The 22,999-nt window shown below is 49.3% G+C and overlaps 1 protein-coding gene across 5 annotated transcripts in view; it reads right to left on the bottom strand.

Annotated features, from left to right (window-relative positions):
• MALL (mal, T cell differentiation protein like) overlaps window positions 1–22,338 on the bottom strand; it is a 32,387-nt gene extending 10,049 nt beyond the window's left edge. For all 5 annotated transcript variants that reach the window (XR_014051953.1, XR_014051954.1, XM_081484814.1 and 2 more), the window contains exon 1: window positions 22,201–22,338. Coding sequence is in view for 3 of the 5 variants with exons in the window: in XM_081484814.1 (XP_081340940.1) it covers window positions 22,201–22,305 (105 nt within the window). In the remaining 2 variants the exon portion in view is untranslated. The remainder of the gene's footprint in view (window positions 1–22,200) is intronic.
• Window positions 22,339–22,999: the final 661 nt, after the last annotated feature.

Genomic DNA, 22,999 nt, shown 5'->3' on the forward strand with positions numbered 1-22,999 from the left:
TGGGTTGCAAAAGAGTCGGACTCAACAGAGCCACTAACACTTTCACTTTCAGACATAAATAAGTCACCCCATCCCTTATGGGGCTCCCACTGCTGTTGTCCTGGAGGTAAAAGCACTTTTGAATTTATGGAGAAGTCTCAGGCTCTTCCGAAGAGACAGGCAACAGCAGGAGAAGCCAGAAGAGACCAGGGAGTGGACCACAGGGCAGAGCTTCTTAGCTTCTTGCAGGGTTGGGCAACATTCCCGGAAGCCTGGCTGCCTCTGACAGCACATTGCCCCAGGCCTCAGCAAACAATCTCCAGATGAATTGTGGAAGTCCTAGGCTGCACCTGGGACTGCCCATGAGTGAGCCAGGGGCCACCTCGTTCCAAGGAGGAAGAGTAGAGGAACAAGAGCTGCTGTCCTCCTGAGCCGGGCTCTTGTGTGTAGATTACAGTGACCAGGTGGCTGATGCTAAAGGAGGTGCCAGGGCATAGGTTGGGGGCACCTGCCAAGCACCTTCCCTACCAAGCCATGAGAAATGCCTGAAGATGCTGGCCCACTGCCAGTACCCAAACAATGCTGGTTGTTAGCGGCAATGGCATTCAGGACTTAGTGACTGTGGAACCTATAAAATTTTACACTCACAGGAGACCTCTGAGGGCAGAGAATTGTCTGTGCCATTCACCGATGTATTCCTGGTGCCCAGCCCAGGGCCTGGAGAAAAGCAGGTAGGGAGGGTGACAAAGAGCATTCTTTGGAATGTCTCAATGATAAACCCATGGGCTTCCTTGTTGGTAAAGAGTCCACCTGACGCAGAAGACCCAGGTTCAATCCATGGGTGGGAAGATCCCCCTGGAGAAGGAAATGGAAACCCACTCCAGTACTCTTGCTTGGAGAATTCCATGGACACAGAAGCCTGGTGGACTACAGTCCATGGGGTCGCAAAGAGTTGGACACAACCTAGCAACTAAACCACCACGATGATAAACCCGCCACCACTACCTCTAGTTCACTAGGGGCTTTACAGTTTATAAAGTGCATTCACAGAGGTGCATTCACCACTGGTGGTCCAATGGTTAAGAATCCAACTGGATATTCAGGGGACATGGGTTCCATCCCTGGTCCAGGAAGACCCCACCCACATGTCTGTGTACCACGACTACTGAGCCCCATCTTTAGAGCCCACACTCTGCAACAAGTGTAGACCCCACTTGTTGAAACTAGAGAAAGCCCGCACACAGCAATGAAGACCCAGCACAAAAAAAATAAATCTATAAATAAAATGCATTTGCTCAGCTGCCCTCATTTCGTCTGTACAGGAATTCAAACTCCCATGGGCTTTCTACAGTGAGCTGCCACTTGATACTTGCCGTCTCTTACTGCCAGCTTCCCTGCACCAGGCCCAGGGGCTGACTAGGGTGCTTCAGCCCTACCAGGCCCATCAGTGCTGGCAAAGTGGTCTCCCCACCCCGGCTCCTGCCATCAGAGGCCGCCCTGGGCAGACACTCCCATGTGCTCACCATCTATATGTCCGCACTTCATTCTCACACAGTGTGTGAGATGCTGCCCTCCTGGGGAGCATCTGGAGAAGGAAATGGAAGGAGGGGCTGAGGTCTGAGGCCACGTGGGACACAGAGAGGGGAACCGGTGGGTCTCTCCTCCTAACTAGATTTCACGCCCCAAGGGCAGAGCCCCTGAGCATTTGGGAGAATCTACTCAAAGTGCCCCGATTCTTCTTGGCATAAAGGTTGCACAATCAGCTTTATGCAAAGGAATGTTATTTACTTTTTATTTCCACACCCTCTATCTTCTGAACATTAGAAGGGAACCAAGGCCAAAGCCAAACTCCAGGTGAATTTAAAACCAGTGGAGTTTGCTATCCTGTTTCTGTCTCAAGCAGCCTTGGTTGGATTCATTACAGGGAAAACAATTTCCAATATTAGTCTTGACTTTTTTTTCTAAACTTATATTTAGCTTTCCAAATTTGCTTGGCAACCTAAATCATTCTCTCTTTTTAATCCTCATTTTTGGATATCTCAAGAGCTGGAGATATTTTTAGATGTTGGGGGCTGGCCTTCAATGTGGAAGAAGATTGTATTAGAGGCAGATATTTCAAGAAGTGTATTTCTAGTACAATTTTGGCAGTCTGTTTCTTAAGAACAAACACAGATTACTCACTTGTGTGTTTTCTAAAGGTTGAACTGAAACTGGAAGGGATCACTTAAGGGAGGGTAGAGCTTAACAATAAGTTTATTACTCATTCTTCTCTAAAACATGAAGAATAGGCCCCTCACATTTAGATAGCTGGTTAAAGAGCTAGAGGATGAGAACTGGGGTAACAGCACCCAGATGCAGTCAGGAGCAATGGCCAATTCCAGGTCGAGGCTGGGGAAGCTGACATATCATCAGAGCAGACAGCAAAATGTTTTCAAAGGCTCTTAGGGTTAGGTCAGGATTCAGAAGGCTGCTGCTGACTAAAGATGGGGCAATTTGACCTTCAAATAAATATAATAACTACTGTGGATTGCACCTAGTTTCTCAGTCTTGTCCAACTCTTTGCGACCTCATGGACTGTAGTGCACCAGGCTCCTCTGTCCATGGGGTTCCTCAGGCGAGAATACTTGAGGGGGTTGCCATTTCCTTTTCCAGGGGATCTTCCCAACCCAGGAATCGAACCCGTGTCTCTTGCATTGGCTGGCAGGTTCTTTACCACTGCACCACCAGTGGATTGGACTGTATCAACCAAGTTGAAATCTATGAGTTGAAAATAATGCTTTTTAAAAGCCCTACTTTGGTCATTTTTGGAGGACCAAAAATTATTATTTTAGAAGGCAGCCATGTTCACCACTATACTACCAATAATTATTATTTTGAAAAATGCTTAATAAAGGAAAAGAATTATGCCAAAAGCGTGGCATAAGGATAAGGAGCTTCTAAAATACATAAATTCCTGAGCCTTAACCCTCAGAGCCACATCCTGAGTCCTGCTACTCCTGGGACCATCCTGGGACTTTGAGGAAGCCTCAACGTCTGGGTGTTGCCCCAGAGATTCCGATGGAGGTGGTGAGGGAAGCCGCATTGTTAAAAATTTCCCAGATGACTGCAGTGAAGACTGAGAAGCCCCAGGGCCCATCTTGTTGCTTCCAGGCTCTTGCATTCCAGTTCATGCACAAGCAGTACTGATGCTTCCGGGTTCAAATCCTAGCTCTGCTAAAGGGGCAGGTTATTTAACTCATCTCTGCATCCATGTCCTGGTTCATCAAACAGAGGAGGTGGGGAGGACTTCTCTCTCCTGGTTCCTGTGAGCATTAGATGAGTCTCTCATGCACAGGGTGAGTGTTGAGCAACCATTGTTGGCCGTGTTATTGGCTATAAGGACATGGGAGGGAATCTTCCCCGAGAAAGACCCAGGAGAGGGAAAGTCCAAGGCTAGTCTGGGAGAGCTGGGACACCAATCGGCGAGGAGATAAGATAGCATTGAGGGGGCACAGACTCTTCTAAGGAGTTGATGAAAGCTTTGGTCACCTAGAAAAATGTACCTGCATACATGCATGATTTTTATCTACAAATGTGGGGACTCACAGTCCCTCCAAGCCCACCTGTAGCCCCCAGGTTGAAGTCTGTTACCATTTCCAGGATAAACAATGGTTCCATCAGCCAGTCTACTATTTTGATGATGTTGATCAAGATATTAAATGCATATACTCTTCGACCCAGTAATTTCACTTTGGGAATTTGTCCTATAGACAACATACATGCACAAAATGGTAAATGTACAAGGTTGTTTACTGAAGCCTGCTGGTTACAGAAAGATAAAGAAACAAGCCAAATGTTTCATCCGGTGTGAAGGGGGGTCGTGAAAGCAATTATGTCATATAGTGGAAAACTCAGCAGCCTTCAACGAGAATGAAAAACTCTGTATATCAGAATAGAACAAACCCTAGAATTGTACAAGGCAGAGAGCAGCGTGCCCGGTGTGCTATGATTTACATAGAAGAAGAAGAAAATGTACAAGCGTATGTATGTGTATATGAGCATTTGTTTGAATATTTCTGGAATGAGACCCAATAAACCAATCATGCCCTGGCCTCCCGAGAGGAGAATTTCTTGGCTCAGAGACAAGATCTTTTAAATTAATCCAAATCACCAACAGACACATTGAAAAAGAAAGAAGAAAGACACTGGGCTGGATGATGGGGGCTTGCTTCAAAAGTCAAAAGATTTTGCAGCAAAATGAATGAACCTAGAGACTGGCATGCTGAGTGAGGTAAGTCAGAAAGAGAAGCATGAATATCATATGATACCACTTATATGTGGACTTTTAAAAAATGGTACAAACAAACTTATTTACAAAATAGAAATAGAGTCACAGATGTAGAAAAGAAACTTATAGTTACCAAGGGAGAAGGGGGAGAGGGAGAAATAAATTGGGAGATTGGGGTTGACATATACGTACTACCTACCATACACAGACAGCTAACCTGGACAGCTACAGTCCACAGGGTCGCAAAGAGTTGGACGGACACGACTGAAGTGACTGAGCACATATAGTACAGGGAGCTCTACTCAATATTCTGTAACGACCTGTATGGGAAAATAATCTAAAAAGAGTGGATATATGTATATGTATAACTGATACACTTGGATGTACACCTGAAACTAAGGCAACATTGAAAATCAACTATACTTCAATAAGGATATTTGAAAAGATTTTGAATGGGAGTGACAAGAAGAGAACTGCCTCTTCTTTGGGGAGAGTGGATCTGTCTTAACAGGACAGAGCAGGAGGAGAGCCAGGGGGCCTCCGAGGGGCTAGGTGCAGGGGCTGGGTGCACGGCCACAGGGCAGTGAACTTCACACTCTGATTGCCTGTGAACACAGAGCTGCCCTAGCAATGACCCCGCATGAAGAGGGAGGAGGAGCTGAAATACACCAGGCTCAGGGCTGCACCTGGGCTCCTGGCCATAGCTGGGAGGCGTGGTCCGGGTGCGGCCAATCATGAGGTTGAGAACTAGGAGGAGCTGCTGGCCATATGATACTATGGGTGATACCAGTGGCAGGTTTTTCTGCATAGCTGGGCGTTATTTCAGCCTGGCTGGTCCACTTGCCACTGACATTGCATTCCTTTCCTTACTACTTGGCTTAATCTTCACAAAGCTTGGTGGCCCCTCCTCCCCTTCACTGGAACTCCGGTGAACACAAGCTGCAGGAAAAAGGTGAGACTCCTGGGATCTCCCTGGCAGTCCAGTTGTTAAGAATCCACCTTGCAATGCAGGGGACGAAGGTCCAATCCCTGCCCAGGGAACTAAGATCCCACATGCTGTGGAGCAACTAAGCCTGCAACTACTGACCCTGCACACGCTGGAGAACCGCACCTACTGAAACTGTGTGCTGCAACAAAAGACCCAGAGAGGCCAAATAAAGAAATAAACACTCAAAAGGCAGAAAAGAAAAGGCCAGACTCGAGACAGGGAGGCCCAGGAGGTCAGTGAGGTCAAGTGAACTGGGGGCTCCTGCTCCCTCTGATGGCCCGGGAAGAATGAGCTGAATGAAGGACAAGGTCTGGCTTGTCCACAATGGGAACCAGGACCATTTCAGGGCCCCTTCCAATGCTGAGATGTTTCAAGATGAAGAAAACTATAGTCCCTCACATTCAAGTAGCCATGGCCCACATTGTGTGAGTCCAAGTCCCTTGGCCATTGTTTACCTTCCCAAAATTGTGATAAAGTACACTGAATAAAGTGTGCCATTTTAACTGCTTTAAAATGTACAGTTCGGTGGCTTCCCTGGGGGCTCACACTGTAAAGAATCTGCCTGCAATGCGGGAGACCTGGGTTCGATCCCTGGGTCAGGAAGATCCCTTGGAGAAGGGAATAGCTACCCACTCCAGTATTCTTGCCTGGGAAATTCCATGGACAGAGGAGCTTGGTGGGCTACAGTTCATGGGGTTGCAAGGAGTCGGATGTGACTGAGCGACCAACACTTACCTTGCTCAGTGGTATTAAGAGCATCCACATGGCTGTGTGCCATCTCCACCATCCATCCATCTGCAGGACACTTTTCATCCGGCAAAACTGAAACTGTCCCACTCAACACTGACTCACCATCCCCCTCCTCCAGCCCTTGACAACCACCATTCCTCTGTCCCTAAAAATGTGACTACTCTACTTTGTATGGAATCATAGAGTGTTTGTTCTTTTGTTTCTAGCTTATTGCACTCAGAATATTATCCTCAAGCTTCAATCATGCTGTCAGAATTTCCTTCCTTTTAAAAGCTGAATAATATTCCATTATGGGGCTGCTCAGATGACTCAGTTGTTAAAAAAATATATATATATATCTACCTGCCGATGCAGGAAACACAGGAGACTCGGGTTCCATCCCTGGATAGGGAAGATTCCCTGGAGAAGGAAATGGCAACCCACTCCAGTATTTTTGCCTGGAAAATTCCACGGACAGAAGAGTCTGGCGGGCTACAGTCCATAGGGTCGCAAAGAGTCAGACACAACTCAGTGACTGAGCACGAAAATATTCCATTATATGAATATACCACATATCTATTTTATTTGCAAAATATTTATTTATTTACTTATTTTTGGCTGTGCCAGGTCTTAGTTTCGGCATCCAGGCTCTGGAGTGTAGGTTTAGTTGTCCCACAGTATGTGGGATCTTAGTTCCCCAACTAGGGATGGAACCTGCGTCCCCTGTTTTGGAAGGCAGATTCTTAACCATTGGACCACCAGGGAAGTCCCCTCATGTCTATTTTATTTATCCATCCTTTGATGGACACATGGGCTGCTTCCGCCTTTCAGCTATTGGGGGTAGTGCTGCTGTGAACATGAATGTACAACTATATATTTGATGCACATCCTTTAAAAGGGAAAAATAAGACGAGCCCCATGTAGGAGCTGTTGTTTGGAGCCCATCTGGCAGTTCTGGTGCAAACTGCCCAGAGAGTCACAGCCCCTTCAAACAGAGCACCCCCTGTTCGTGTCATTGAGGCTAGCACAGGCATCCCTTGGGACTTTGGTACTGTCCACTTAAAATGCCTCAACCCAGGGTGATTTAATGGTTTAAATGGTACAACAGGAATTAGATCCGTGTTTTATTTTCTGATCGTGCGGCATGTGGCGTCTTAGTTCCTAGACTAGGGATCAAACCCGTGTCCCCTTTAATGGGAGCATGGAGTCTTAACAACTGAACCACCAGGGAAGTCCCTAGATCTGTTCATCATTTTTTTAATCCTAAGATTTTAAATTGATTGTAAAAATAAGGTTAATGTTATCAGCAGAGGAATTCTTTATTATGTCATGTTCCTTTTGGGGCCTAGTGCTGGTTGCAAATTGTGGGGAACATACATTTTGTATTCAATTTTTTTTTTTATTTTTCTATTTTGCTACGTGGCTTAATAATATAGTCGATTCTTGTTGTTCTAGGTAGTTCTGTCGAGTTGCCCTGAACACTGGCATGTTTAGGTGTGAATTGTGAATCATTGCTCCTTGGTAAATACAGACTACATTCCTACAAGCTTGCGGTCAAAATACCATCATCAACTGATCAACAAATAACTTTTTTATGTGTCCTTCTGTTTAAAGACACATTATTCAATATAGTTAATATATAATGTTAATCCATTAATATCGAGCTGTCACCAACATCTCTATAACTATATGCTTACCTAAAACTTACTTTCTATGTAAGGCAAGTCACTGCCTTGCCAAATTTAGGAACACTAGACATAACTTCAGCAGTGTACTTGGGCTATTTTGAATACTAAAATCACCAACAAAAAGCACAGAAATTAGAAAGATAGGGCACTAAACAGACTTGGGAAAGGACCCTGTTAACACTATGAGCTGTAAGAAGGCAAGGGCTTCCGCACTGGCTCAGTGGGTAAAGAATCCACCTGTGATGCAGGAGACTTAGGAGCTATGGATTCGATCCCTGGGTTTGGAAGATCCGCTGGAGGAGGAAATGACGACCCACTCCAGTATTCTTGCCTGCAAAATCCCATGGACAGAGGAGCCTGGCGGGCTATAGTCCAAAAGGTCAAAAAGAGTTGGACATGACTGAACAACTAAGCATGCATTTAAGAAGGCAGGTATTGACCTCAGGTTGAAATGTGTGTGTCTCAGATTTGTGACTCGAATTTTTTTCTGCTCTGCCTCAAATGACACAGGTTCTCGAATCTGTGTGACACCTCAAGTATTGATTGTGGGGTTACAAATAAAGTTTGGTGAGCAAGTGAACTTGGAAATGCAGAATCCGTGAGTAATGAGGCCCACCTGTACTTTCAATGCCACCATTACATTCCATCACGTTGATAAAACTTCATTTACTCAATGAGGCCTCAGGGCAAAGAGGGTGGATGTTTCTAGCTTTTCCCTGTTATAGATGATGCCATAGTAGGTAACACTGCAAAGAGAGTTGTCTTTTTTTAATTCTTCCCATGGGGCTTCCCTGGTGGCTCAGTAGTAAAGAACCCGCCTGCCAATGCAGGAGACACGGGTTTGATCCCTGATCTGGGAAGATCCCACATGCTGCAGAGCAACTAAGCCTGTGTGCCACAACTACTGAGCCTGTGCTCTAGAGCCCGGGGGCCGCAACAACTGAGCTCATGTGCTGCAACCACTGCAGCCCGCCCACCCTGGAGCCCATGCTCCACAGCAAGAGAAGCCACTGTGATGAGAAGCCTGAGCACCACAACAAGAGGGTAGCCCTGCTTGCCGCAACTAGAGAAATGCCCGAGGAGCAATAAGATAAATAAACAAATTCTTCCTATGGAATAAATTGCCCAACTGGGTGTACTGGTGGGCAGTGGGGTGGGGGTGGGAGGCAGGTGACTTTCCAGCATCCATTAGGTTCAACATATCTCTTGGCTGGGACACACATGTGACAACCCTGGACAACGAGATGCAAGGCTTCTGGGTCCTGGGAAGGGTTTCTTCCTGCCTCACAGATGAGACAGTTCTGCCCTTGCTCTGGCCATGGCTTGTCTGGGTTTAGGCCTGGAGCTATGATGAGGAAGAGGAGAGAGAAGGGGAGAGGCTGGGCTGGATGACACAACTGTGCTGCCAAAGAACCCGCCCAGGCAGAGCCCGCCAGCTCCTCCGGGCTTCCAGGGATGTGAGGTCTTCCACTTCCCTTCTGTTCCAGCCGTTCTGAGCCAGTGGCAGCCATCGTCACAGCACTGCTAAGGACCTGGGGTAAGAGTATGCTCACGTGAACTATCCCCTTCACCAGCTCTTAGAACCCCCCCAGTTGGCTTCCCGGAATCCCCAGGCCAAACTCGGCCAGCACCCAGCAGTCTCCTGTTCCTATGCAGTGCCTCCAGTGCCCAGCCTTACAAACGGTGGCTGAGATCTGTCAGTGGGTGATGAAATCCACCTGCTCACTACCAGCATTAAAAGGTTAAGTAGGGACTTCCCTGGTGGTCCAGTGGCAGGGGGCCCGGGTTTGACTCCTGGTCAGGGAGGTAAATATCCTGCATGCCATAATGAAGACAGAAGACCCCACAGGCCACAACCGAGACCCGGAGCAGCCAAATAAATGAACAAACAACCATTAAAGAAAAAGTTAAACAGACCAGCAGCAACATGAGTGGACCTAGAGATGGTCATGCTAAGTGAAGAAAGTCAGACAAAGACAACTATGATATCACCTACACGTAGAATCTTATAAAGATACAAATGAATGTATTACAAAACAGAAACAGACTCCCAGACATAGAAAGCAAACTCATGGTTGCCAAAGGAGAAAGGGGTTGGGAGGGATACATCTGGAGTTTGGGATTAACAGATACACACCACTATAGATGAAATAGATAAACAACAAGGACCTACTGTATAGCACAGGGAAAAACTATATTCAATATCTTGTGAAAACCTATGATGCAGGGGGACTTCCCTGGGGGTCTAGTGGCTACTAATTCACCTTGCGATACAGAGGACATGGATTTAATCCCTTGTCCGGGAAGATCCCACATGTTGAGTGGCTAAGCCAGTGCCCCACAGCTACTGAAGCCCTCTCGCTAAGAGCCTGTGCCCTACAACCAGAGGAGCCACTGCTCGCTGCAACCAGAGAAAGCTCACCAGCAGCGCCGAGGACCCAGCTCAGCCAAAAATAAATGAATAAATCTATCTAAAAAAAAACATAATGAAAAAGAATCTGAAAGAATATATATGAATCACTTTGCTCTACATCTGAGACTAATACTACATAGTAAATCAACTTTACTTCAATCAAAAGTAGTTTGTGTTGAAAAAAACAGGTAAGTAGACTAGTGAAGAAAATACAGTGCATTGTTCATAGGAAAGGGAAATACTGTTTCCTGAATCTTTTGTTTTAATTAGTCATACACAGACACACACACACAGACAAAGTTGCCACGGAAACATTTTTTCCGTGCATCACGGCCAGGAGTGGACCCCTAGCTCCAGTCTACCTCTTTCTGTCCGAGAGCCTCAGTCCAGGCTGGTGTATGCCCCCTGCCCCCACAGCCCCCCCTACCCTCCCTGGCGTCAGCTCACAGCTGTGGTGGCTACGGCAGCAGGAGCCCCAACCCTGGCCCCGGGGGGATCACGCTGAGGTCTGTGTGGGAAGCATGAGCCTCTGAGAGGAAGCGAGAAGGGATAAGGGGCTGTCAGACACTCGGAGGAATTCCTGGAATGTCCTCCGCCTGCAGTGATGGAACTTGGCATAAAGGCACCGGGGCCTCCACAGCTGGAGGGTAGAGCCCAGCCTCTTTCAGGCCCTCCCTGGGGGTGGGGGCAGGCACCCCTGGGAAGTCCTCACCTGGCGGCGGCCCTCCCTGTGGTGGCGCAGGAACCCCAGCGCCCATCTCTGCAGCCTGTAAAGCTCTTTGGGCTGGCACGTCACCTCCTCTGATGGGGGAGGAAACCCATTCTGAGAGATCAAGCGACTTCCCACAAGTACCCATGAGCAGGGGGCATGTGGCAGGCCTGGGCTGCAATCCAGGACTCCCAAACCACTGGCTTTAGGTGGGAGCTCTAGGCGCCATAATTCAACCTAGGACCCTTCCAAAGACCAGTCACTACGTCCTGACTCTTGGAGTGAGAATTTTCTCTCTGTGGCTTTAAGGGTAACAGGAAATTGCCTGCCCAGGCCCCTTGAACTCCCACGAGGACCCCGGTCTTATCCGGTCCACTCCAGAAACAATGGTGCAGGCCACAGCTCCGTCCACCCGCCTCCTGCAGAATAAGCCATATTAGGAGCTCCTGGTACCCTCATGGGCTCCTAGGCCTGGGCAGGCCCTGCGCCAGGGAAATCAGTGCCTGCCCTGGGGTGTGAGCCCAGGAGGGGCAGGATGCCGTCGGGAGGGGCTGGTGAGTCAGCGGCCAGGCCTCCTCTGCTTTCCTCCCCTCCCTCTATCGCTTCCTCCCCTAGGACCGCACCCACCTGTTCAGACCTCCCAGCCCCCCCTTCCCACTGACCCAACTTCTCATTGACTCAACAGCACAGATTTACAATGTAACATAAACTAGGATAATAAAAACATTCTTATTCCTCCAAAGTCTAAAGGGCTTTTCCTTCCAGTCTCAAAAAAAACAAAACAAAAAAACAACTAAGTATTTTCGGGAACACATTCTCCCCCACTTTAAAAAAAAAGCTTGTGTACCTTAGAACAGTTAGAAAGTACAGGAAAGATGTAAAGAAGCAGTATAAATGCATACAGCTCCCCACAGCGGCCTGGTAGACAAGACTTCCCCATTCCCCAGCCCCACCACCTCCCTTCTTGGCTCCACTGTGCTTACTGACCTTGTGACCCTTCACGTTGTCCCCAGGAAGTCCCCCGATGAGCCCCTGGGCTCAGGGGAGGTCCCCACCTCCTCCTTCCCCATGAAGCGCAGACATCTTGTGATCAGTGGCCGTGTTCCTGCCCTTAGTCGGGCACTGAGGACCCAAGGACGTCACCATTCAGTCTAGCCCCTGGGGACTCCTGCCCAGCTTTCTCCTTCCCTGCTAGTCTAAGACTGGATCCTCGAAAACAGGTACTGGACCAATGTCACCTCCTCCAGGAAGCTGCTCTTGTTTACTCCTCCCTAGCTCCTGGATGGAGGACTCTGCCCTGTGGTCTCTGAGTCCTCGTGTGGTGCAGGGAGCCTGGCACGACGCACAGGTGCCCAGCATGTGCTGTTGACTTGAGCAGGAGGCAGGAGGTAGCCTGCTGGCAGCTCAGGCTCGCCTTTGTGGGCCTGATTCCCACCCAGGTGGCTGCCACTGGTCCAGACACGGACGGGCATTTCTGCCAAGTTGTTGTTTAGTTTCTAAGTCGTGTCTGATTCTTGCGACCCCATGGACTGTAGCCCGCCAGGCTCCTCTGTCAATGGGCTTTCCCAGGCAAGAATACTGGAGTGGGCTGCTATTTCCTTCTCCAGGGGATCTTCCAGACCCAAGGGTGGAACATGAGTCTCCTGCTTGTCAGACAGATTCTTTGCCACTGATCCACCTGGGAAGCCCATTTCTGCCAGGAGCTGGGACCAAATGGGAACAAACACCCATCTGTTTTATCCTCACCCATACCCTCACACATAGGAAGGACTAGCCAAAGAGGACAGTGTTCAGGGAATTCCTTGGTGGTCCAGTGGCTAAGACTCTGAGCTTCCAATGCAGGGGACCTGGGTTTGCTCCCGGTCAGGGAACTAGATGCAACATGGTGCAACTAAGAACCTGCAGCCAGGAGATTGAAGATACTATGTGCCGCAACTAAGACCCAGTGCAGCCAAATAAATTAAAAAGAGAGAGAGAGGAGGATGTTCAAACAAACACATCACTCCTCCCACCCAGCATCATGTGGGCAGTGAGAGCGAGTCAGATGGGCAAGTAGGGGCAGAGAATCCCTCCAAGGGAAGGGGCTGGGGGGAGGGTGTGTGTGCCACGTCTTTGAAATAGATCAGAGGACTCTGGAGCCCCAAACCTGTGTTATCTGGCCCCTCTGGGTGGGAAGTCCATGGAGACCCCACCCTGAGCTGCACTCTGTGTCCAGCCTGCGGCACGAGTGAAGGAACCGCGGGCCTGTGGTCTGCTACAGCAGAGCTGGGCAGAGACAGAGAACATCTGACTAGGTAGCAGCAGCTGAGGGCAGGCCGGCTGCATGGCAGGGAGGAAGCAGGGAAGGGCTGGTGAGAGTAGTCAAGGCCAGGGAACCCGCGTGGGGCTCCTCCATCCTGCCCCACTCTGCTCTACTTCCTGCCACTGCCAGTCTGGACAACACTCTAGAAACCTCTCCTCACCCCAGGGAAAGTTCTCCAGGCAGAGCACCCCCGGTAGGGCGCTGGCTGCAGGTGGGGTCTGCTTATGGGTGAGACTTCTTATCTGGGCCTCCATTGTCCAGGGGGACACAGTGTGCCAGGGCACCCGGCTGTTTCCTTCAGGGCACCTGCTGTAAGAGGAATTCTCCTGGGGACTGACCCTGCAGCAGCAGGCTTGGCGGCCTGTCTTGTCCGAACTGAGAGAAGCCAGCAGCTCAGGGAAGGTTGCATGTGGTTCAGCCGAATTCTTGGAGGAAGAATGGCCTGAAGTCCAGACATGGGTGGAAGGGAGTATGCAGAACTGACCATGTGGGCTGTTACTTCTGAGGGTCCCTCAGCTCAAACTTGTCCTGCTGTGGTCTGCTCTACCAAGCAGGCTGGAATCTGCCAGCCACGGCTCCCAGCTCCCTTCAAAGCTGGATTCTTTTTCAGTTTATTTATTTTTTTAATATTTGTTTATTTATTTGGCTGCCCCAGGTCATAGTTAGGGGCTTCCCAGGTGGCACAGTGATAAAGAATCTGCCGGCCAATGCAGGAGATGAAAGAGAGGCTGGTTTGTCCCTGAGTCAGGCAGATCCCCTAGAGTAGGAAATGGCAACCTGCACCAGTACTGTTCCCTAGGAAATCCCATGGACAGAGGAGCCTGGCAACTTGCAGCCCATGGGGCCACGAAGAGTCGGTCACGACTGAGCATGCATGCACACAATTTGACTAGGTCCTTAGTTGCGGCATTTGGGATCTAACTCCCTGACCAGGGATCAAACCTGGGCCGCCTGCGTTGGGAGCATGGAGTCAGCCACTGACCATCAGGCAAGTCTGGAACCTGGATCCTTGCGAGGTTCTGGCACTGGGAGGACTTGAGGGGGTTCCTGTCACCCTCACTCCTTGGGGTTTTCTCCAACCTTAAGGTCCCTGTGCCTCTCCTCTGGGGAGACCACTGGCCTCACCGCACCCCCTCCCCACGAAGCCCACAGCCCGCTGGGCGGGGCCCCCTCTCACGTGACTCCTGGATGCATGGTAGTGGCTTTGTGTACTCATCAACGTCTGGGGCTTCAGCTTCTTCTCTCTGCCCTTTCAGCCTTGCAGCAATGGTGCAAACAGTCCCCTATACTGCATCCTACCTGTGGGCAGAACTTCCTGGGCATCCCATTCTCTCCCAAACATGACAGGCACCACTTACTGTCCTTCCCACCTAGTCTCCATCTGCCCCCATCAGGCATCAAACTCCCCAAGGCGGGGGCCATGTCTGTCTTCTGCTTCTTTACAGTCCTGTGGTTGCCATGGGATAGGGGCTTAATAAATATTTGTTGACTGAATACATGGGATTTAATACATGGGATTGTCTTCCTCTTTCCTTACAGTCTGAGTGTACACATTTGTATACATTTCCTTACAGTCTGAGTGTACACACTCCTCTGAGTCCTGGGAAGCCCTGGTCTGCACAAGCGAATATCTAATCCCTTAATCCAAACCCTGGAAAGAATACCAAATTCTCACCCTGAGCAAGCTTGTCCTGACAATGTCTCTAAACTCCAGGAGCCTTTAACAAGTGAGGCCGTGCACCCTTAATTTTTCCCTGTCTCGGGGTGCTCTTTAATGTTCATGCATCGCCCCTTTAAGACAGGATCCATGAGTTACCATATCCCTTTTATTACTGTCTTTTTATTCTTGTAACCCCTGAGAGCAAAGCATGGGTTTAGAACAACAGTAACACCTCAGTAAATATTTCTTGGTTTGCAACTGAAATTCTTTCATGAGAGACTCACACTTTATAAAAAATTGTATTTATGTATTTAACTGTGCCAGGTCTTTAGTTGTGGCATACAAACTTAGCTGTAGTATGTGGGATCTAGTTCCCTGACTGGAGATTGAACCTGGGCCCCCTGCACTGGGAATGAGGAGTCTTAGCCCCTGGGCCACCAGAGAAGTCTGAAGACCCACGTGCTGTAGTAAGAGGCTTAGACAGCCGCCAACAATAACACGTTGTGGTCTCACGTTTCTGGAGCGGCCGTCTTGCACTGATGCTTCCAGGAGAGTCCTTACTGCAAGCCCACAGTTGTCTCAGGAGGTCTTTGCTGATGTTGCCCCTTCGTTGAGGCTCAGAGTGGTTAAGTCCCCTGCCCAGGGTCTCACAGCCACTAGGCAACAGAGCCAGGCTTATCCCTCTCAGCTGACTCTGTGCAGCTGAACCTGGACACGTCAGGGGCCTCTGAGGGTAAGGGCTGGGCCTGGGGCCAGGAAGCCAAAGTGGGTCCAGGCCACCAGGGAGGTTGGAATCTGGTTCCTTCTTACATGGCCCCTCTCTACTCCTGCTCCCCTCCTCCCCCTCTCTTCTCAGCAGCCTTGCTCTCCCCCAGCCTCACACTTTTTCTTCCCTGTTCTCTCTTCCTATTGAAGCTTCCCAGGGCCTCCATGGGCATCATTTCATTGGGTCTCAGTGGTACCCTGGCCATGGAGGCCATTGATCCTGCAGGCCCGGTCCTGCAGGGGCTGGGCGAGGTCAGAGGGGGCGAGGCCGGGGACCAGGTATGGAATGAAGGGAAGGACAGATGCCCCGAAGATGAAGAAAAGCTGGGGCAAACTGAGTTTACTTTTGCTGCTCCCAAGAAGCATAGAGAATTGAAAGCGGAGCAGAAGGAAACAAGAGAAAGGATTTTTCCTTTGGGAAAACTCAGCTTTTAAAGAAGTGTTATAACAAAGAGGAAGGAACCTGCTTGCCCCAAGCCAGGCCTGAGATGAGCCCTACTTCCCTTTCTCAGCCCCACGCAGTTGACAGATGGCTCCAGGGTTCAGTAAGTTCTCAAACAGGCTTTTACATACAGCCTTGCCTTACGTGTGTGCTCTGTCGTGTCCAGCTCCTTGTGACCCCACGAACTGCAGCCCTCCAGGTCCTCCGTCCATGGGGATTCTCCAGGCAAGAATACTGGAGCGGGTTGCCATTTCCTCCTCCAGGGGTTCTTCCCAACCCAGGGATCCAACCGCATCTCCTGCATCCCAGGCGGATTCTCGACCACTGACTGAGCCATCAGGGAAGCCCATTTACATATAGACAGAGTAGAAAAAGAAACCAGCCGAACTGAAGGTGAAACTGGGGATGTGGATAAGACATCAAGGTGAGCTTCCCAGCTGGAAGGTTCCAGAATGAGCTTCTGGGGGAGCGGGTGAGGGGGGTGTGGGTTGGGAGAGGGGGTGGGGGGGGTGTCAGAATATTTCCTTCTGATCATTGTGCAGGCAAGTTAAAAAGCTGGAAACATTGAACACCGAACAGAGTGTTCAAATCATCTTTCCTTTTAATCAGTCGACTCTCTAGAAACCTTCTCAGCTGTTTCTTTATAATTAGTCAAGTATCTAATTAATAAGTGAACTAGTGAAAAGGTTGAAAGACTTCCTTGGACTCTTATTCATAAAACTCTCCCTCAGTTGTAGTTGCTGGGGTTAGTTCTATGTTCACCCTTTCATCTTGTTAAAAAAAAGCTGATGAGCCAGCTTAGAGCAGACAGGGACTCAGGGGGTCACGTGATCCCTGCCCCAGGGCGGACACCCGCACGTTTGCTCTTAAGAGCCAGGCAGCAAGAATGTGAGTCACCTGGTCCCCTGCCCACCCAGCGCTGGCACCAGCAGACTCCCACACTCACAGAGAGATGGAGAGAGGAAATAAACAACATCTGCTCTCACCTTAAAATGCACTGATTCAAAGCCTCCTCAAGCTTGGAACTTAGGTTTTGAAATTAATACTGTTTTCAGATGAGAAATCTGAATTCAACTGTAAACCAAACAAAATGCAAACTTAAACATTAAACTCTCTAAAGGCTCATCTATTGCCCGTGGAAATGTAAAATGGTCCAGCCACTCTGGAAAACAGATTGTCCATTTCTTAATAAAAAATGAAGCAGACACTTACAGAAATCATACTCATTCTGGCATTTACCCAGAAAAGTGAAAATTACATCCACCCAAAAGCCTATATGTGAACGCTCATAGCAGCTTTATCAGAATAGCTAAAAATTGCAAAATACCAAAATGTTTCTCACTACGTCAGTAGTAAAACAAACTGTGGTAAATACACACTGTGGACTATTACACAACAATGAAAAGGGACACACTACTGAAGAGCACATGATTTGGATGGACCTCAAAGGCATTATCGGGCTTCCCAAGTGGCATGGTGGTAAAGAATCCACCTACTGATGCAGGAGATGCACGGGACTTGGATTCGATCCCTGGCTCAGGAAAATGCCCTGGAGGAGGAAATGGCAACCTACTCCAATATTCTTGCCTGGAAAATCCCATGGACAGAGGAGCCTGGTGGGCTACAGTCCATGGGGTCACAAAGAGTTGGACACAACTGGGCAACTGAAGCATTCATGCAGACATTATGGTGAGTGGAAGAAGCTAATTGTTAAAGACCAGGTACTGTATGATTCTATTCATTTCTGTGACTTTCTTGAGATAAGAAAATTACAAAGATGGAATTAGTGGTTTCCAAGGGTGAGGAAGGGTGGTAAGAGAGGACAAGGTAGGGTGACCATAAAATGGAAGCAAGGGTTTCCTTGTTGGTCCAGTGGTTAAGACTCCATGCTTCCACTTCACGGGGCACAGGTTCCATCCCTGGGCAGGGAACTAAGATCCTGCATGCCACCCAGCGTGGCCAACAAAATTTAAAACAGAAGCAGGAGGGAGGTCTTCATGGTGATGGGATGGTTCTATGTCTTAATGGTAGTGGTTACATGAATCTACACATGTGAGAAAATGGCATGGAATATAGACATAGCTTATGAACATCAGTTACCTGGTCGATATTGTATTCTATAGTAGAGAGTTATTATGAAAGCTGTGACTACTGGGGGGAGCCATGGGGAAGGGTGTGGGAGACCTCTCTGAAATGTCTTTGCATCTGCCTATTAATCTATAATCATGACAAAAGTTTTAAAATGTGCATTTTAGTGTGAAAGACTCTCAAAGTTATTTAGGCAAAGATCTGTAAGAGCAGTCTTCGGGGAGCAGAGCTAGCACATGCAGACCCCTGGCGTCCACGCTGTCCTAGTCTGTCATCATCACTGATACAAAAGAGCCAGAGATTCTTGGCAACAGAGGTGGTGTGAGGACTCAAGGGAGCCCTTGTTGAATTCTGCACTCCTAGAGTTTTTGGTCCCTCCCTCCATGGGAAGAGCCTCACTGTCTTGGGGTACAGTGGCTGGATGGAAGTACGCCACAAGTGTACACACTGGCCACCCCGTTATGGACCACCTGTGAATCCGGGTTACAGATTTTGCCTTCTCTGCCCCTTTCTGCTGTCCTGAGCTCCCAGTTTTAGAACCCACTCTCTGGAAAAATCGGCTCTCTGCCTTAGAAAAGCACATGCCTGTCTGTGATGCCTTAGGTCCGCAGACTGAGAATCTGGGACCCCAAGGCCTGGGGCTCTGTGGTTAGCTCTGTGGGTAGAAGCGGCCAGCATACTCAGGAGGCCCAGGACAAAGGGACTTCTGCTAGGCTGGCCCTGCTCTCTCCTCTCTAGCCCAGCATATGTGCTCATGGTGATCAGAATCAACCACCAGGGACTTCCCTGACCATCCAGTGGTTAAGATTCCAAGCTTCCACTACAGGGGGGCTCAGGTTCGATCCCTGGTCGGGGAACTAAGATCCTGCGAGCTGCGTGGCATGACCAAAACAAAACAAAAAACAGAATCAATCACCAACTGGAATTCTCTCCTCCACTCCTGTTTACCTCTCTATCCGCACCCCAGATATGATGCATGCTTGGCCTTATATTCCATGCTAGGAACACTCATTTAAGGAGCTGCTGCTGCTGCAGCTAAGTCGCTTCAGTCGTGTCTGATCCTGTGTGACCCCATAGACGGCAGCCCACCAGGCTCCGTCGTCCCTGGGATTCTCCAGGCAAGAACACTGGAGTGGGTTGCCATTTCCTTCTCCAATGCATGAAAGTGAAAAGTGAAAGTGAAGTCGCTCAGTTGTATCAGACTCTTCGCGACCCCATGGACTGCAGCCTACCAGGCTCCTCCGTCCATGGGATTTTCCAGCCAAGAGTACTGGAGTGGGGTGCCATTGCCTTCTCCGGCATTTAAGGAGCAAGCAGATGCAAGCAGATGCAAAAGAGCATGTACAGAATAAATTCATTAAACACACACATATGTGTATAAATGGGCTTCCCTGGTAGCTCAGCTGGTAAAGAATCTGCCTGCAGTGCAGGAGACCCTGGTTCGGGAAGATCCCCTGGAGAAGGGTATCCACTCCAGTATTCTTGGACTTCCCTGGTAGCTTAGATGGTAAAGTATCCACTGACAATGTGGGAGACATGGGTTCAATCCCTGAGTTGGGAAGATCCCCTGGAGGAATTGGCCCAGATTAAAGTAGATGAGGGATTTCCCTGGTGGTTCAGTGCTTAAGACTTCACCTTCCAATGCAGGGGGTGCAGGTTCAATCCCAGGAGCTGAGATTGATTCCACATGACTCGTGGCCAGAAAGCCAAAACATAAAACAGAAGCAATGTTGTAACAAATTCAATAAAGACTTTAACAATGGTCCACATCAAAAAAAAATCTTAAAAAAAGAAGTATTGAAATGGTCATGTACACATGGCTATATTTAAAAAGGATAACCACAAGGACCTATTGTATAGCCCATGCAACTCTGCTCAGTGTTATATGGCAGCCTGGATGGGAAAGGGGCTTGGGGGAGAATGGATACATGTATATGTATGGCTGAGTCCCTTATAGCTTGTATATGGCTATACCCCAATACAAAATAAAAAGTTTTTTAAAAATAAATAAAATATAACCAGAAAATCAAGTTAAAATTAAATCTACTTAATAAAAATAAAAGAGTAGATGAAGGAATTATGACCACCAAATGCCACTTGGAATTCTGAGCTGGATCCTGGATCAGGAAGAAGACATTTGTGGGGAGTTCAGGACAATCTGAACAACTGATGCTAATTCCCTGATTTTGATAGTTGTACTGTGTAAGATGTGGCCCTGAAGGGAAGCTAAGTAGAGAGTACATGGGAGCACTCTTACTATTATTGTTATAAATCTAAAATTATTTCAAAAGAAAAATAAATGAATGAAATGCAATCAGTGACAGTACCCCACCCCCTAAGATACCTAAAGCCCTAGAGCCCAGCACAATCATGCACTTTTCTCTCCCCAGAAATTCCACCTGCAGGAGCCCAGTATCCTGGGGGTGATTGACCAGATGGCCCTGCTCACCACTGCCAGGTGCATCCCTTACTCTGGAAATCCCATCCCTTCAGCCTTCTGCCAGCTGGCCTCTCCTGGAGTCTAGGCCTTGCCCCCTCCTGCCTCCCAACCTGGAGATTCAGCCTGTCCTTTTAGGTCTAACTGCAAAGTTGCCTCCCAGGTGATAGGCCGGGACTCCTCTTTGACTTGACAAGGTTGGACGGCCTCTTCTTGCTTGTACCCAGCCCAGGACAGTGGCCACCCCCCAGCAATCGACTGACTATATTGTGGAAGCGCTCATGAGCCTTCCGCCAGCAGGTGGGGAACCCGGCAGGGTAGTGATCCTGTCACCAGTGGCTGTGTGACTGAGACGGAGCACGAGCTCCAAATAAGTGGGAGTCAACCCCCACCCCGGCGAGGGGCACAGCCGGTCCAGAGAACTCTCGGGAGCACAAAGATGCATTAGTCTGGTAGGACACCCTCCCTGGTACACCCAGGCCTGGCAGAAACCTATTCTTGGCTGTGGTTTCAGCTGGAGCCACCCAAACACCGGACCCACCCCGCCTGGCTTCCCTTTCCTATTGCCACCGATGGGCATCCTTTAGCCAGTTTATGTCAAAAGGTGCTCAATCAGGCTGGCTTCCGGGCAGATGACAGGATGAGACCTTCCTGTCCAGCTGGACATTGGAACCACTCTTTGTCTTTTCCTCCCTGCCTAAGGCCAGTGCTGCCAATTCAGAGCAGCACCACAGAGGTATGGAGAGAGAAACACGGAAACATATATTACCATATGTAAAATAGATAGCCAATGGGAACTCAAATCAGTAACAACCTAAGGGGTAGGATGCTCAGGGAGGTGGGAAGGATGTTCAAGTGAGAGGGGACATGGGTAAACTTCTGACTGATTCATGTTGATATTTGGTAGAAACCAACAGAATACTGTAAAGCAATTATCCTTCAATTAAAAATAAATAAATTTAAAAAAAGAAAGAAAGAAAGAAAATACCTCCCACAAGCTAGATATTTCGGAAGGTGTTCAGAGACTGAAATAAACTCCTCTGCCCTAAATCATTCACCAGGCTTGTGTCCCCATCAGTGAAAAGGACGTGGTGACAGCCAGCTCAGAGCAGACTCAAGTTCTGATGAACATTCTGAATTCAGCAGGTGTTGGGGCCAATTTGGCCATAGAGACCCGGAAAGGAAGGCAGTGAGAGGTCGTTGAGAGCACCCAGGGCATCTCATGGTTTTATGGCCCATGTTGTCATAAGCAAACTCCCCTGGGGAGTCCACACAAGTCAAAGTTCAGTGTCAATCAGGAAAATACTGGAAGGGTTTCTCTCAGAAGGAAAGACAGAGGGCCCCTGTTTTGAACTTTAAAAAAGTACAGAAGGCAAGTAGTTGGAGGAAAGAAACCACAAAGTAGAAGTCCATTCCTAACATCTTGTTGAGGATCCAGGACGCTTTAGCTATTCCTCCAGGCCTCCAGTCACCAGGTGGCCTGCCCAGTACCCGAGCTGGTTTCGTTTTGGGAGGAGGAGACCCACTGACTCTGCAGAAGCCCAGAGGCGCTCTGGGAGGGATTAGGGGACACCAGGCCCTGAGCTCCATGGGAGATGAGAGGCCACGGCAGCTCTGGACCCACTGTTCCTTCCCCAGGGACCTGCTTCCAGCACCAGGCCAGCCCCTCCTTGCTCCCTCCCGCCCCTCACCTGGCCACACTTTCTGCAGGTGGCCCTCATGGCCGCACTCACCAGCTCGGGCAAGATGAAGGCGTAGGGGATGGTGAGAAACAGCGAGACCCCGGCAGGCACGTCAGGAGGGGCATGGCTGGTGGCGGGCGGGTCCCTGGAGGCCATGCTCTCACCCTCTGCCTGGCGCCCTGGCTTGGCAGCCCGTGCCCGCAGCCCTTCAAATATCACCTCCTGCCTGACACACCCATCAGACGTCGCCTGGAAGGGAAAAAAAAAGTTCCAGCCAAGCAGGTCCTTCCACTGGCTGCGGCCAAGAGACTCCTCAGTGCAACGCGGTTTGTGCATCAGACGGGCCTCCCACCAGCTGGGGCAGAGCCGCTCAGGAAGGCGAGCAGGAGCCTCTTCCTAGACTTCTTCCTCCAAGGAAGTTCTGAATCCCAGGCATGCTATTCCAGGGGAGGCCAGCTGCAGCAGCCGCTTCCACCTGGTGCCCAGGACAGGCTGCGCTGCCCACTGCGGCAAGGACCATTTACTGAGGACCTACTGTGTTCTGCTGTGCTCAGTCGCTCAGTCGTGTCTGACTCTTTGCGACCCCATAGACTCTAGGCCGCCAGGCTTCTCTGTCCATGGAATTTTCCAGGCAAGTATACTAGAGTGGGTTGCCATGCCCTTCTCCAGGAGATCTTCCCAATCCAGTGATTGAAGCAGGTCTCCCGCATAGCAGGCAGATTCTTTGTTGTCTGAGCCACCAGGGAAGCCCTGAGGACCTCCTAGGAACCATGAAAACTTCAGACGCCTCTGGTACTCCCTACAGCCTGACTCGTGGCTGCTTTCCTTCTTTTCCAAGCAAGGAGACCCA

This window comes from Giraffa tippelskirchi, chromosome 4, assembly GCF_054371585.1.
Source record: "Giraffa tippelskirchi isolate mGirTip1 chromosome 4, T2T-mGirTip1v1.2.pri, whole genome shotgun sequence".
NCBI classification, from domain to species: Eukaryota; Metazoa; Chordata; class Mammalia; order Artiodactyla; family Giraffidae; genus Giraffa; species Giraffa tippelskirchi.